Source organism: Pholis gunnellus (genome assembly GCF_910591455.1).
Source record: "Pholis gunnellus genome assembly, chromosome: 15".
NCBI lineage: Eukaryota > Metazoa > Chordata > Actinopteri > Perciformes > Pholidae > Pholis > Pholis gunnellus.
The window spans coordinates 13,299,653-13,315,025 of NC_136542.1; the positions used below are offsets into that span (position 1 = coordinate 13,299,653).

At 41.7% G+C, this 15,373-nt stretch overlaps 2 protein-coding genes across 2 annotated transcripts; both read left to right on the top strand.

Annotated features, from left to right (window-relative positions):
• The first annotated feature begins 233 nt into the window (after nt 1–233).
• Nucleotides 234–6,420, top strand: LOC306707389 (delta-like protein 4). Its single transcript, XM_079174835.1, has 11 exons — nt 234–585; nt 685–936; nt 1,231–1,288; nt 1,765–2,028; nt 2,805–2,865; nt 3,293–3,423; nt 3,534–3,703; nt 3,963–4,182; nt 4,298–5,039; nt 5,216–5,324; nt 5,438–6,420. The coding sequence occupies exons 1-11, from the start codon at nt 532–534 to the stop codon at nt 5,441–5,443; spliced, it is 2,067 nt and encodes a 688-aa protein (XP_079030961.1). The 5' UTR covers nt 234–531; the 3' UTR covers nt 5,444–6,420.
• Nucleotides 6,421–7,749: 1,329 nt separating this feature from the next.
• Nucleotides 7,750–9,230, top strand: LOC306707165 (glutathione-specific gamma-glutamylcyclotransferase 1-like). The gene is made up of 3 exons (XM_079174501.1): nt 7,750–8,109; nt 8,259–8,294; nt 8,564–9,230. Exons 1-3 carry the CDS (start codon nt 7,939–7,941, stop codon nt 8,981–8,983), a joined length of 627 nt encoding a protein of 208 aa, XP_079030627.1. The 5' UTR covers nt 7,750–7,938; the 3' UTR covers nt 8,984–9,230.
• The last annotated feature ends 6,143 nt before the right edge of the window (nt 9,231–15,373 follow it).

A 15,373-nucleotide genomic window follows, 5' to 3' on the forward strand; every position in this document is an offset into this window, starting at 1 on the left:
TGACAATGAACGATGGTGATATTCTCAGCAAAGAAAGAAGGTGGAGAGGAGAGGGGGCGGTGTTTATATACTGACAGTGCCAGTAATGGCACTACACTGCGGTATATAAACTGGGAGGGACGTCAAACACCCCTCACTGGGAGTCACTGTGCGCTGATGCTCCGCCACATGCTCGCATCACAGTCGGCAACACAAGTCTCGCATCAGCACAGCAAACTCAAACAACATCTGACCGGAACGATGGATGGGGAACATAAAGACCGCAGACAGACTCACTTGTGGATATTGACGTTACTGATATTTGTCTAACCTCTACCACTGGATACCTGTTGTTTTTTTTTCAACTTCTTCTTCTGGATACGGCTTGTGGAGCTGGATCTTGTCGTACAGGCTTTGGAAGGAGGATTATATTTATTCTGATCACTTTATTTGTCTTCACTCCGTTTTTTTTTGGCATCACCATTTGGAATAGGAGCCTTTTGTTGGAGGACAAACTGATTTTTTAAGGATACGCACATCAAACTCTAAAGGATGGCCGTTTGGTTCACACTTGTCCTCGCAATAGTTGTAACTTTATTTACTCAGGTAGCCTGTTTTTTTTAATATCTTTGTAAATTGGAAAATAATAATTTTAGAAACGACCGTTGCAGTATTCTGTTGTGCTCACTTTTTGTATCCTTTTAGGTTCTGGGATCAGGCGTGTTCGAGTTAGATCTCCATCACTTTCAGAATACTAAAGGTTTGCTGGCAAATGGACTTAGTTGCAGCATGACTGGCTGCAGGACTTATTTCAGGGTTTGTTTGAAGAACTTCCAGACGGTGGTGTCTCCTGGAGGCTGTTTATTTGGCAAAGTCACCACACCTGTTCTGGGCACCGACTCCTTCAGCATCCAGCAGGACGCCAGGCTGCGTCTGCCGCTCAACTTCACCTGGCCGGTAAGAGCACCTGTCCTTCCGTGTGTCCTAATGCCTTTCAACACTCTTATGCTGAAACCAAACACATTTTCACGCATTCAATTCAAAATGATTTTAGTAATGAATTAAAGAGTACAATATTTTCAGGTTTGGATCTTTCTGGCGAATTAAAGTGATATAGAACTATTATATATACTTTTATAATGTTTTTCAGAGAAACAATGTAAAAGACAGAACCTATGTAAATATATTATTTTTGTATATTTGTAAATTTGTCGTTTTTGTTGACGTTTATTTCCTCATTTGTCCCCACAGGGTGCTTTCTCATTAGTTGTTGAAGCCCGGTATTCTCCTGCAGCGGACCTATCTGGAGGTGAGGAGACGGGCACTGCCTGTCCACCACTAGAGGGAGACATGCTTTGTGTGGCCTCAATGACTTAACTATTCCACATTTCATCAATAACCCTCACTTAACGTTCTGGGAAATGCATCTGGCATTTTCAACGTCATGGATGCGTGTTTGTTAGGATGCCTTATGAGTCACACGACAATTCTTCACAATCACATCTCTCCAACACAATTGCACTTCCCTTGTTTTATTTTTGGCATGCATGGGAAAGTGTACAGGCTTGAGTGAGAATATGAAGCCTTGCCAAAAAAATCCCATGACAGCCTTTTCCTGGATTTTACACCTTTTTTGTTAGGTCCCTCATAACGAGGGAATAATGGTAGAGGAAGAGGACATTTCAGTGTAGATATTGTGTATTGTTACATAAATCACTAAAGGAATAACTAAATTGTTTCTGCTTTAAACGTATCATTATGTGTCTGATGTTCTGTTCCTCGCAGATATCACCAACCCTGAATTCTTGATTAGTTCTTTTGCCATCCAAAGACAGTTGGGAATAGGGCCTGAGTGGTCCCAGGATGTGCAGAGGGGGACGCAGACGGAGCTAAGGTACTCATACCGGTTCATCTGCAATGAACATTACTACGGGGACACTTGTTCCAAAATATGCGCTCCGAGAGACGACCATTTTGGCCACTACACCTGCAAGCCTGACGGGCAAATAGCCTGTCTACCGGGATGGAAGGGAGAATACTGCCAAGAACGTAAGCAAGAGTAAAGACACCATTTGGACACTTACTTTCCTTTGTATGTGATAAAAGGTCACAATGCAGATTTTAGGCGGAATTGTTCCTAAGGAAGTAGAATTAAGATAACGGTTTACAGAACATGATATAGAGAAAGCCATTGTCTAATTTAAGAATCAAACGGGTAGTTGTTTAGCTTCCGTTTAATTGCCCTTAAACATTCAGCTAAATAAGCTGCAAAGTGATATAAGCCATTTGTACATTTCAGAATAGGCCTAAATAACGTTTAGAGCGTTAATGTCTAAATTACCTGTTACATCATCACAGGTGTGGGGTTTTTTGGAGAGAGGAGCTATTGGGGTGAAATTTGACGACAGAGAGCACACTTTCTCTGTGGGCGCGTGCGGTTTAATCCAGGGCGGTGGTCGCCCAGCAGCGCGCGCCGGGGTTAATCGCGGCATTATCGCCCGCCACGCGCCACTAAATTGTGGGCTCTATTGTTAAAGCGGTGTAGGGCAGCAGCTGCAAACGGGGCTCGAGCTGCCCACAGATAACAATGGGACAGCTGTCCTCCTTTTTTGGGAACAAGCATCTGCTCCGCACTAAACAGCCGTTTAACACCATAAAACCATGCGCAATCTCTATGTCACATATACAGCACAGAGCAGGAGAGGCGAATGCTTTTCATTGAAATGTTCAGGTAACAGGTTTTACTGTGCGAGGGGGGGGGAGCATTATTAGAAGCTTGTTATAATTGCTAAATTAGAAATCTAAACATCCCTGTTTTATTTCAGCAATCTGCCTCGAAGGGTGCAACGAAAGGAATGGAAACTGCACATTACCTGGAGAGTGCAAGTGAGTGTTCACTTATGGATATTCATAATCAAATGTAGATTTCTGTTCATTGGCATCAGTGATCCACGAACTGCTAAAATACAATAATAAACATTTACAACGACTGCAGGAATAAAAGCTTAATTAAAAGCAGATAAACCATTAAATACTCTATTTGTGCCTAATTATGTAACAAAAGTGTAACATTGTATTTGACTTTTAGGATGTATTTATTTGTCTCTCTATTTTAAATCATCTCTAGGATTATCTCTAGGATTATGACATAGAGGATGAAAAGATTACAGTTTGCAAATAATGTATTTTTGTCATTAGGTATTCTCTCTGTCATGACTGTGCTCAAGAGGCAATGAGGACTACCAGGGCAAACCATGGGTGTTCATTTGTGCACGAGCCAACTGTCATGTTGTCTTGTTTTATGTGTGTACAGATGCAGAGAAGGCTGGCAGGGACTCTTTTGTGATGTGTGTAAACTCCATCCATCCTGTAAACATGGTACCTGTAAAGAGCCGTGGCAGTGCACCTGCAAGGAGGGCTGGGGAGGCATCTTTTGTGATCAAGGTGTGTAACTACCTCTTTGTACTCTCTAAATAAAAAAATGCTGCTTCAAATGTGGTGCCTTTTTTTTTTTATTACATTAGTAACGCTTTCACTAATTTGTTTTTTTTCAGATCTGAACTACTGCACCCATCACAAACCCTGTGCTAATGGTGCCACGTGTATGAACACGGGCCAGGGAAGTTACACCTGCACCTGCATGCCCGGCTTCAACGGGGTTAACTGTGACTTGGAGGTCAGGGAGTGTGACAGCCAGCCCTGTCGCAATGGAGGCCACTGCCTGGTGAGTCCGGAAGTCTCTCTCCCTCCTTTCCCACAACACAGGCTTTCCTGTTTTTGTTTTTGCCTCACTCTATCTGCTAGTCCAGGAGGATGCTATCGATTGTCAAGTCAGTAGATGACCCAGTTCACAGAGTGTGTACTGTAAATAGAATTCAAACTAAGGATAATGGGGTTTGTCGGGGCAGTCGTGAACAGGATGTGATAAAGAAAACATCTGACAGGGAGCTTTTTGATAAACTTTATATCTTTTTCCTCTGCAGGACTCTAAGAACGGCTATAGGTGTGCGTGTCCACACGGGTTTGAAGGGACACACTGTGAACACAGGATGCTGACCTGCGCAGATACACCCTGCTTTCATGGTGGCAAATGCAGAGAGCGCGACAATGGAAACACATATATATGCGAGTGTCCAGCAGGCTACACTGGACTTAACTGTGAGAGGAAGGTGGACAAATGTACCTCGCTGCAATGCACCAATGGTAATACTTCATTCTCTCTACATAAAAAAGCAATGATTCTCCTTCTGTGTATTTGTGTTAGAAATAATCTGAAAATGAGGGAGGCTTCTATAACGTGGATTCGTTTTTTGCATAGGTGGACATTGTGTGATCCACGGCAACCTCCGACTGTGCAGCTGTCGCTCAGGCTTCACAGGTCTGCGCTGTGAGATCAACATCAACGAGTGTGCCAGGAACCCCTGTGCAAACGGCTCCACCTGCATAGACCGCATCAACGACTACACCTGCACCTGCCCCCCAGGGCACACAGGCCGCCACTGCGACAGGCCAACCGACCGCTGTGTCTCTCAACCCTGCCTGAACGGCGGGACCTGCACCACTGGAGCCAAAGGCCAGCCTACCTGCATCTGCCCTTCCCATTACAGCGGCCCCCAGTGCCAGTCCAGCGTCGTGCCTTTACCCAATACCCCCAGCCCAAACATAGGCTGGGAGTCTGGGGACAGGTTGAGCTTGGCAGCCATCTGCTTGGGCGTTGGCCTGGTGGCTGTTCTGGTGCTTCTCTGCATGGTGGTGGTATTAATACGCCACGTCAAGAAGCAGAGAAGCAAGGAGCAGGACTCAGAGACCATGAACAACCTCTCCAAGGCAGACTTTCAGAAAGAGAACCTCATCTCTACTCTAGAGCTCAAGAACACCAATAAAAAGGTGGATTTGGAGGTGGACTCTCCCAGGGAAAAGTCTAATCACAAATACATCAACCACTACCACCTGGACTATAAAACCTCCACCGGGTACAAGGATGAACTGTCCCTTTTGGACAAAGATGAAAACTGTGAAAAGACAATAGAAGAAAAAAAGCATTTGAGTCGAATGTATAGGTAAGGAGTTCAATTATTCTGTTATGGTTATGTGTCTGTCACTGTGTGGTGTGTGTGTGTGTTTTTTTCACCAGAAAGATTTGAATATGATGATTGGAGGATAAATTCACAGATGATAATGTGAAACATTTAGTTGTTGTGCTCAGTAACTAACATAGTGTATCTTCACTCCACAGAGAAAGGCCAGAGTGTAGAATATCAACAATATGTTCTTCCAGCGATTCAATGTACCAGTCTGTCTTTGTAGTAGCAGAGGAGAAAAACGAGTGCATCATTGCAACCGAGGTAAGTTGTTTTCATAATGAGTCTATTTTATCTTTTTCGTTAGAGCATGAGCTTTACTATTAACCAGACCACATTTTAATCATTACGTTTTTTTTTATCTTCTTCTTTTTCAGGTATAATAAATGGAAATTATTATTCACTGTCAACTTTGGATTTCTTGTGGACTGTTTACAAGTGTGGAGAGACTGGGATTTATTTAAATGCAAGTTGCTGCTTTGAAAACTTGATAACTGGATGGAGCCGGTGTGCTCCTCGAAATCAAACGAACTGAAGCTACTGATCTCGGTGAGAATGTAAAGACTGTAAAGACTACAAATAATCAGCAAATCTTACTTGTGGATGCGCCTTCGATGTTTTCGACACAAACCCTCGTCTGCTCTGTCCAAGTTCATCCAAGGGCAACATGCCAAGATGTTTATGCCTGCGTGTTGATTAGAGGACTATCTTGATGTTCTTCTCTCCACCTTATTGCAGTAATCAGCAATCAACAAATCAACTTGCTGCCAACAAGCCTGTGGAAGGAGCAAGCCTTTTCCATTTTTTTGTGGCCTACAATGCGCTATGCAAACAAAAATCAGCATTGAGCTTAATCAGAAAGGGACAAAAACTACTGAAAACGGTTCATTTTTGAAGGGTATAGGGTTATCAAATTTGTAAATCCATTTTTGTATGAAGAATGTATGCAGCCTAGATCACAAAGCCTTATATATTTGTTTAAAACCTTGTGCCCCGCCTTATCTTGAGTCCTTTGAACAGCAATATGAATATATGAGATCAAAAGACGCAATATGCTGCAGTGCCATGCAGGGAAACTCATGATTTGGCCTTGTTTGGCCTCGTTTTACCACATGCAAAGAAATACATGAAGTGACTATCGTACCAAGGACGCCTTCAAAAGAAATTACTAAACCATTAATGTTATTTTGTAAGATTAGTATTTCATTAGTAATTTAAGCATATGAAGCACTGCTCTTTCTCCTTCTGTGTTTTATAAGATTATTTTGTATATACTGTATATTTATATGTTGAGATTAGAAGTATGGATTGTACATCTGTTTTTAAGTTGATGCCCAGAAAAAGGTGAATTTATTTTTAAAGTGTCGTTGGTGTTTTATTTGTATTATTTTTTTGTTATAAAAAGAAACAATGAACACATATCTGGTACACTGTTTGTTTTTATTGGTCGAGTGTACATGTGGTCCAATAGAGATCCTAATTTAAATTTAAACTTTATATGTGTCAGCCGCCGTCGAGGCGGCTTCATTGTCTATAAACAGTCATATTTGGCGTTGTAGCATTTCTAATGATTGTCCGTGACGTCTGTATTAGTGTGATGTGAAATCATTGTGCAAGCAGGAAGGAAATAAGCTACCCAAACAAAAAGATACATATTTAAAAAGAAACATCTATAAATGAAAATAAAGAGTCCATGTGGTCTTTCTGCAGTAACAGAGTGCTTCTCTGAACTGCCATTGTATTTTTGAACATCGCCGAGAAACAATGCCGACTAGATAAGATCTTTTGTTGGTGATAAGCTATCTCTGAAAGAGGCAGGGGATTGAGAGGGATGTGAGGAACTTAATAAAACTCGACATATGCTTGCACATGTGTCAATGAGGACATCAGCATATGCCCTTTCACTGCTGAGCACAACAAACAGAGGCCTCTCCTCTGCAACCCTGCAGACCCTCAAACCCCTGCATCTAATGTTGAAGCATAGGTTTTAAGTCTCAAGTGTGGAGCAATGTCTGCTACTACCACTTGGGGGCAGTAGGCTTTGTGTGAAGTTTCAAGAAAATAGTTTCTCTCACAACTTAACTCATCTAATACCACGCAGTGACAGGCAGAGGACAAATGATCTCAAGCAGTCATCCATAAGTGTTCAGCCTGTGTTGGCACAGTGGTGTGCTAGACAGACCTGAGCAGAGCAGACACGTAATGAGCTTTAAGAGAGCACGTTACGAACAATCCCAGCTATTTATAGGTAATGTGATTACCCACTGGACTATGGCTACCTGCTTGGCACAATGTTTTGTTTAATGAATGAAATTGTTGTAACAAAACAAGCGTATATTGCTTTGACCATGATGTGAAAAAATGTTTTGAAAATAAAAAAAACAAATCAAATCCCTGTCATGTCACATATGAAAGAAATTGGGTACATTTTCTTACTGGATTTTAAATACACATTTACTGTAAATGCAGCAGCCAGTGAGGTCGGAAGAAGGTGTGGGTTTTTCCCACATTCACTGGTAAACACTGATGTGAGGGGCTCCAACTAAAGTCATTGTGATTGGTTTATCTGTTAGCTGAGCCCGCCCCTCCGGCGATTTAATTGGTCGAAACCGTCTCGCTCTTACTCGCTCTGAACAACAAATGCACGTGTTTGTACATCAGCACGAGAGACGCACAGTGCGTCCAAACGGTGTTTCTGATGATGCCATAATAACAGACTCGTTTCGATAAAACCGCACTGCACTTTATAATAGCGACTCTCAGATGTCTTGGAATGTATAAGACGATAGAAACAAGAGAGGGAACAGAGGAGAGCAGCTACTTGTTGACAGAAGTAGACACATAAAGGCACGTTTTCAAACGCAGCCGAGATAATACAATGAAACCTCAGGAAATTATCAAAGAAAAGAGCAACCTGTGGATATTTGGATATGGCTCCTTAGTGTGGAAACCTGATTTTGCATACAAGAGGAGCAAAGTTGGCTTCATCAAAGGATACAAAAGGCTCTTCTGGCATGGAGATACTTTTTATCGAGGGGACAAGGAAAAGGTGAGATTTGTAGCCACATTCATTTACAATCATATTATTTTGCTCTCCAATTGATTCAAATATTTTCTGATGGTTTTAGTTGTTTATTTATTCATTTTTCTGTTTACCATGTATTATTTTTTCACTGCCCGTGTCTTTGCTCTCCACAGCCAGGTAGAGTGGCCACACTAGTGGAGGATCAGGAGGTCAGTGTCCTACAGTCTATTTTAATACTGTTTACAGCATGCACTATATATTCTATCTCTTTCTATACCATTACCAGTCTATAGAAAACTGTTACAAAAGTTGTAAATATTATTTTAACCCAATCACTACTAGTGAACATAAGAAACAATGAACTTGAAGAGAATAATAACTAATGAATGAACTTGTATATGTTTTACTTGTAACCATTTCATATATCTTCATGTATTTCTACCATTAACATTCCTCCTCCACTTGCTTTCCCCTACAGTCTTGCACATGGGGAGTGGCCTACGAGGTGACTGACTCCCAGATTGAAGAGTCCCTTCAGTACCTAAACATGAGAGAGGTTGAGTTGGGGGGTTACATAACAGAGATGGTGGAGTTCATCCCTAAGGAGAAGGGTCAGGGTGCTCTGTTGGCCCTCGTCTACATCGCTACTTCTGACAACCCCATCTACCTCGGCCCGGCCTCAGACAAGGAGATCGCAGCCCAGATTGCCACCTGTAGAGGGAACACGGGCCACAATATTGAATACCTGGTCCGCCTGGCAGAGTTCATGAGGCTCTACTGTCCTGAGGTAGAGGACGAGCATCTCTTCTCTATTGAGGCGGCTGTTCTGCACATTTTACGTGACTGCGGAGGGATCAAACCCCCTGACCAAAAGTCCTTTCATCTGGGAGCTACATAAACGACTACATAAGGCACTCCATCATACTTCATCTTACCATTGTTAATGTTTTAATACTGGGTAAAAGGGAAATGAGTTTGTTATGATTTGCTTTCAAGGTGAAAAAAAAAAGCAGTGGTGGCATTTTCTGTGGCTTAGCTTTCAGGTCATAACGAAACCTCACAGTTATGACATTTTGACCTTCTGACTTGAGGTTTTTCAACGGTTGAAGGCAGAACATTTGTACTGTGTACATTCATACATTCTAATAAAAACAATGAAATCTGCATGAAGCCAATGGCGTTTATTTTTCCGTGGCTCATGCTCAACCCACAACATGTACGTTTGAACAATCCATTCATGTTTGCGGTCAAATGCTTTGCCTCATGCTCATGCTCCCCATCACGTGGCTGAGGAATGTACAGCTGTAGGCTCTCAGAGGAAATGCTGACTGTTCCTCAGAGACTTGTTAACTGCACAGACCTACCAGCTTTTAGGTATCTATTACACTGCATTGTATACATGCTGTTTACTCTGGATGTTTTGTAGACATCGGGGGTATTCTGTGCAGTTCTTGAGTTCATGTCACAACAATCAGGCTATAAAAAAACGTTTTATTTTTATGATGCCATTGTTACAGTGGTGGGTCCGTATTTTTAAATTCCTGTTGTGCAGCCAAGGATTCCTCAAACACATACAACTTTATTTTAAAATCCCAAAGTTCTCAGGTACAACAAATATGCATGTAAACATCGGATGTAATAGTGATCCCAGAAATCAAGCATACATCATGCACCACTTGTCCTGAGCAATATCTAGTGGTGCTGGTGTTGGCAGCAATCTGTACAAACAGTTAGCTGTAGAAGAAACCACAGACCATGGGAGACTGCCCGCATGCTCTTATAGTATAGGCAGAGTGTATAGGGGCCGAGCTGGGAGGTGGAGTGCAGATATAGGGTTTCTTTCTCTGTCTGGACTTTGATCACGATGCAATATAACATGTGCACATGCCACATGTCAGATTTAAAAAGAAAAAAGTTCTAACCATGGATAAACTTGCACACATTTTAAGCAGCACATATATGTGGCTCTGTGGCTCACTGCTCTGCTTTCATAGAAATCATCCCAGAACTAGAACAAAGGTTTGATCTGTGAGAGAGAGAGAGAGCACGGGGACATACAGATCAACAAGAGCTCTCATGTGCAGAACATGTACCGATGAAAGACATGGACAGAAAGTCTCCTGAGATGGACAATTCCCTATCCTGTCATTGCATAACTAAAACACTATGTCCTGTGGTTGTCCTTTTCCAGAAAACAATGATAAATCTGATATATGAAAGAACAGTTTATGGCTCCTGCTGTTGCTAAATCACCACAGAAAATCTGTTGACGCCATGTTCTTTGTGCCGTCTGTTTTGTTTTTGATGAAACTAAGGAGAACCAGACAAACAGCGGTGAGTCAACAACACTCATGTTTGTCTCTGGCTTCCAACAGCATGACATGGTATGCTGTGGTACATGTAGTGCACAACAAAACTCTGACTCAATGCATTTGGTGTGCTCTTTGCCTCCCAGTCCAAACCCTACTTTATATTTGTTCTCTCTCATTCATTTGTTGTTTCTGAGTCACCATGAAGGCATTCACTAAGTAGAAACATGAACGGCAAATCTCATTTCGGGTTTGCTGCACAAACTGTTTAACAATACTGTTACGCATGATGTTCAATTATTTTAATTGCATTCATTTCTATCCAGTCCCTATATTACAATACCAAAGACAATCCTCTCCACCCACACACATTGGTACAAAACAATGTGGTACAAAGACACAGCAACTATATTCAGTCAAAACTCCAATGTTTGAGTCATCGTCAGCATGGAGACAGCATGGAGACAGCATGGAGACAATTGCAGCTGCAAAAACACATCTGTCACTCTATAAAGGCTGTTTTAAATGTGGTTATGAAGTCTGAAAGAAGCAGTTATTTTTGTACTTGCAATAAAAGATCAATTATGTTGCATTAGAGCATTTTGATTTACAGCTCAGTCGAACACCTCTCATTTGGAGCTATAACAATAAAGATAAGTTAATCAATAAAGGCCCTTACCACACTGTTAGGGCTCTTTGGAGACGTGCAGAGGGAATATGCACGTCTCCTCACCAATTCAGAGGATGCTCTTTCACAAAGAGAGGAGCAAAACATTTCCACATGGCTCTGTTATTTTTGCATCAGCATTGAATATGCTATGAGACAACATAAAATAACAGCATACTCTATTGACATCAAAGAAGAATGTACAATACATATACATGGATGCACTGTGCTCCCTATGCAATTTGAACCCCTGATCAATATCATTACCCTTCCTGAGGTCACTTGCTCTCCAGGAAAAGATGTCAGCCATTATCCTCTGAACAAAACGCACACTGATTATGAGGAATACACACCAATACCGCAGAGTGGAGGTTGAGGTCATGTGCTGAGGATGCGCGTTTGGCCTATTATGACCCAGAATAGTGGTCACACATCCCCAAAAACATTTTTCCTACTGATGCTTTTCGGAGCTCCCACCTGCATGCTAATGTGTACCTAGCCTGACCTCTGACCCCTGGCCTTGGCTTGGTCAGTGCAGGGCTAAAGGTCACCCGGGAAGTGTGTTAAAGAGAAAGTGATTGGGCCACTAATGGAGTCCATCCGCTTAAGAGCCCTCGCCCTCTTATATAGGGGGGGGTCAGCTCTGTCTGCTGAGGGTCACCTCACCCTTCGCTGGGTTCCTGCCAGTGGACACGAGTGCTGTGCAGTCTGGAGGCCACTTCACCACAAGAGGAAGACCGTCCATTAAAAAGCCACAAACAATGGATAATGATTTGGCAGTAAACCACATGCCTTCTCTGAACCCTCTATCTATCAACAAAATAGAAACAGAAACTAATGTTCCTCCATGCCTTATATATTTTACTTAAAGGGTAACTTTGGTATTTCTTAACCTAGACGCTATTTTCCCACGTTTTGTGTCTAAGTGTTGCCGTACAGACTTTAATAGTGGCAAAAACAAGCACTTTCAGTGGACAAAAATTGTCGATGAGGAGTTGCCCGTGCAGCTTGTTTATTGGCTGCTGTCAGCAGCATTCTGGCTCTATACTGAACCAATTTCAAAACTGGTTGTTCCCAGTTGTCACTTAGACACAAAAACTTTCCTTAGACAGGAAAATAGTTTGAAAATGACCCCAGATTACCCTTTGTGCTTTGACTGCTTAGATCAAAAGACTGAATCAGGCTTGTGGTTTGGGCGTGAGCTGCTGCTCATCTTGTTTAAGAATGAATACTGTTAAGTCTCATCCATCATTGTGCTATAATAAACACCATTCTTTAATCCATTCATCATCGGCAGTGGTTGATGTAAAAACTGTTTCATCTCATTCAAACAGAACCTGACTCACACTCACTGGATTATTTTAATCCAATCTGTTTGGAGCAGGACTGGGGACTAAACCAGGCTTGACAAAATTAAATCTCAAGCCAGAGAGCTGCCTCCTGCTTCATTAGCCTGCTCTATCCCAGAGGAATGGCACTTTTGCTGCTCATAATAAAATTTCCTTAATCTCTTTTACACTCAAACCCACCACAGCTGCCTGCGCCTGGCCGACGGGTGTCGGGCCCTGAGGGGAAATGGATCTGTGAGATAACATTCCTCACCATGTTTGCCATCTTAGTTGTGTTAGCATGTTAGCATTCGCTAATAAGCAAATTTTACTTCATTATCATCTGCGAACCACCAAGTTAGTTTTTTTTACTTTTGTACTGCTTAACAAACAAGACATGAGGTGTTCGTAAGTGGGTTGTTTTACCTTTACAGAGCCAGGCTAGCTGTGTTTCCCTTGTTTCCCTTCTTTGAGCTAAGCTAGCTGGCTGTAGCTAAAGTACACCGAGTGGTATCATCTAACTCTTCGCAATGAGGCATATAAGCAAATTTCATTGAAACTATTTCTTTAAATTCACACTTTCTGGGATGCTCCCATGGCCAAAACAGTGGCAACTTCCTAAGTGTGTAGCATTCATCAGGGAAATACTCAATTTTGTGGCAAGGCCGCATATTTGGAGGTTTTCCCAGGGGTTTATCATGTTTTTGTGTCAGTATTACTGTGTTTGAGGCATGAGACCAGACTAAACTTTTTATTAAAAGCATTTGATCTGAAAATGGTATCAAGGGAGGGAGAGGTAGCAGGGTGTGCATATGCCTAATTGTCTGCTGTGCAGGAATGCCAGAAAACAAGTCCAACTCAGTTAGTATGCAAACCTCTGCAGATGGCTCAGCATGAGCATCCAAAGGTGTGTTATTAAGTGTAGGGCTGCTTCACTTTGGCAGCATGCATGACAGCAACCAGCATAGTTATTTCAAGGCCAAATAAACCTTGTGTGGTATTCTTTGTCAAAGCATATCAATTGGGTGTAGCAGGTGGGTTGTTCCAGTGCCAAGGGAAGTGCCACAGTGACATTTGGCAAACAACCACCCATAACTGAGGATGTGGCCTGTTTTCTTCCTCCTTCAGTAACATTTTGAAGTCCTTCGTGTTCATTCTTAATTTCCTTGATCAGTCAGTTTATATTTTTGTCTTTTAAATGTCAGCCAAAATAAGAGAGTAAAAAATGACCTAGTTGTGGAGAGCTCACACCCAGTGAAGAGAGGGACAGGTGCTTGTTTTGGTAAAAACAGCACACTGTTTGCATTGCACCCTGTGCTACAGAATGATTGGCCAACTCTCTACTTACTTGTTGAATGACGCCATCTTTCTCTCTTGATGTCAACACATGCCAGAAATAAAATGATTGCACAATATTTCCCCTCAAAGTGCCACACCAGAACTGCTAAAGTATTCCAACAGCTGCTAAATATAGACAGCAAACTCAAGGGAACAACCAAGTCGTTAAGAAGCTCTGAGGGAATATTAAGAGGTGTAGTTTAGGTCTTTCTTTCCTTAACCTTGGTCATTTAATTCAAGATTCATTTTAAGCTGGAAATACCATACATGCCTGATGCCCTACATTTGATAGATTATCTAAAACAGTCATTCCTAAAGACTAGGTCGAAACCCACAGGTGAGTCACAGGAGATTGTATTTGGGTCTGCCATTTGCAGAATTTCTTCTATATTCTTTTATTTAACATTTATTTGCAGTACACCTTTGAACCCGAATGTTCGTATTGTTCTGATGTTTGTAGCCTACTTTGAATCTAAAATAAAATGCTAGCATCCATTCTGTTTGTTTGGCTGATGAGAGAAAATAAAAATAATGGGTAGCCTGTTAACTTCCCCTAAATGCATTTATTTGGTCTCATTTATAAAGTATTTAACATGCATATGTTTTCACTCGCATATGCATAAAACACAGTTCGGATTTATGTATAACATATTTATCTCTTCTAAATGGCTGGTTTACCCATTCAAGATTATACAATGTGATGTAAAAATGGCAGTAAAATGGTAAAGTACATTCATTAACACATATTCGCTGTTCTCACAAAGACAAGGCCTGTTGTGAATTGGGTCGCGGTGGTTTGTCATAGCGTGAGGGCCCAGAAAAGAGTTTGTGAAACACTGATCTAAGGTAATTAATTTCACTTAAAAGTTGATGTAATCTTGTGTACAAAACGGAAAGTGGGAATAGAATTGTGTTTTAGGGGGAAAAGGCCTTTAGTGGGAGTAATACAGATGAGGGACGAGGCTCCAGCCCCCCCTGTTGGCAGATACTAGCTGTATTTGAAAAGCAGGCGCAACTTAGAAGTTTAAGTTTGATATGTGAAACAAAAACTGCACTATGTAATAATCAGACACTTTCAAATGACCTTGTGAATTCTTGGACTTTCTTACCTACTGCTTGACATTTCCCTCCTGACGTTATGAGGCCTCTAAGTTCTCAGGTACTCTGACTCACTTTCTCAGCCTGAATCAAAAGACCCTTGAGATTTCCTGCCATTTTTCTTTGGAGTGTTTTCTCTCAAAGAGCAGGAAAGGCAGCTCTGTTTCCCACACACTCACGGAGGTTGGATATCAATGCCATTTTACAGTGTTACCACTGCAGCGCACAATCAAGCAGCTGCAGAGTCATTGTGAGAGTCTCACAGACTTTGTGCTGCAATATCACACAGCCAGCAAGTAATGGTGCTGGTTTGTATCTTTAAGAGGGATTAGTCTTTGCAACATGTTGAGCACAGCCTCTGACTGCTGGTAAATGTCTTTTAGGACTGATTGTAAGAGAAAGGTTATGTTGTTGATACACAATCAGTGTTTTCACTTCATTTGTGGTTTCATTTGAGTCTCTTCAGAGTGAGAATTTTAATCTTCTGCCCATTCCCTTTCTCTGGAACTTTTTGTTAAAATCCAGCTACTCTCATGCAACAGAAAGGC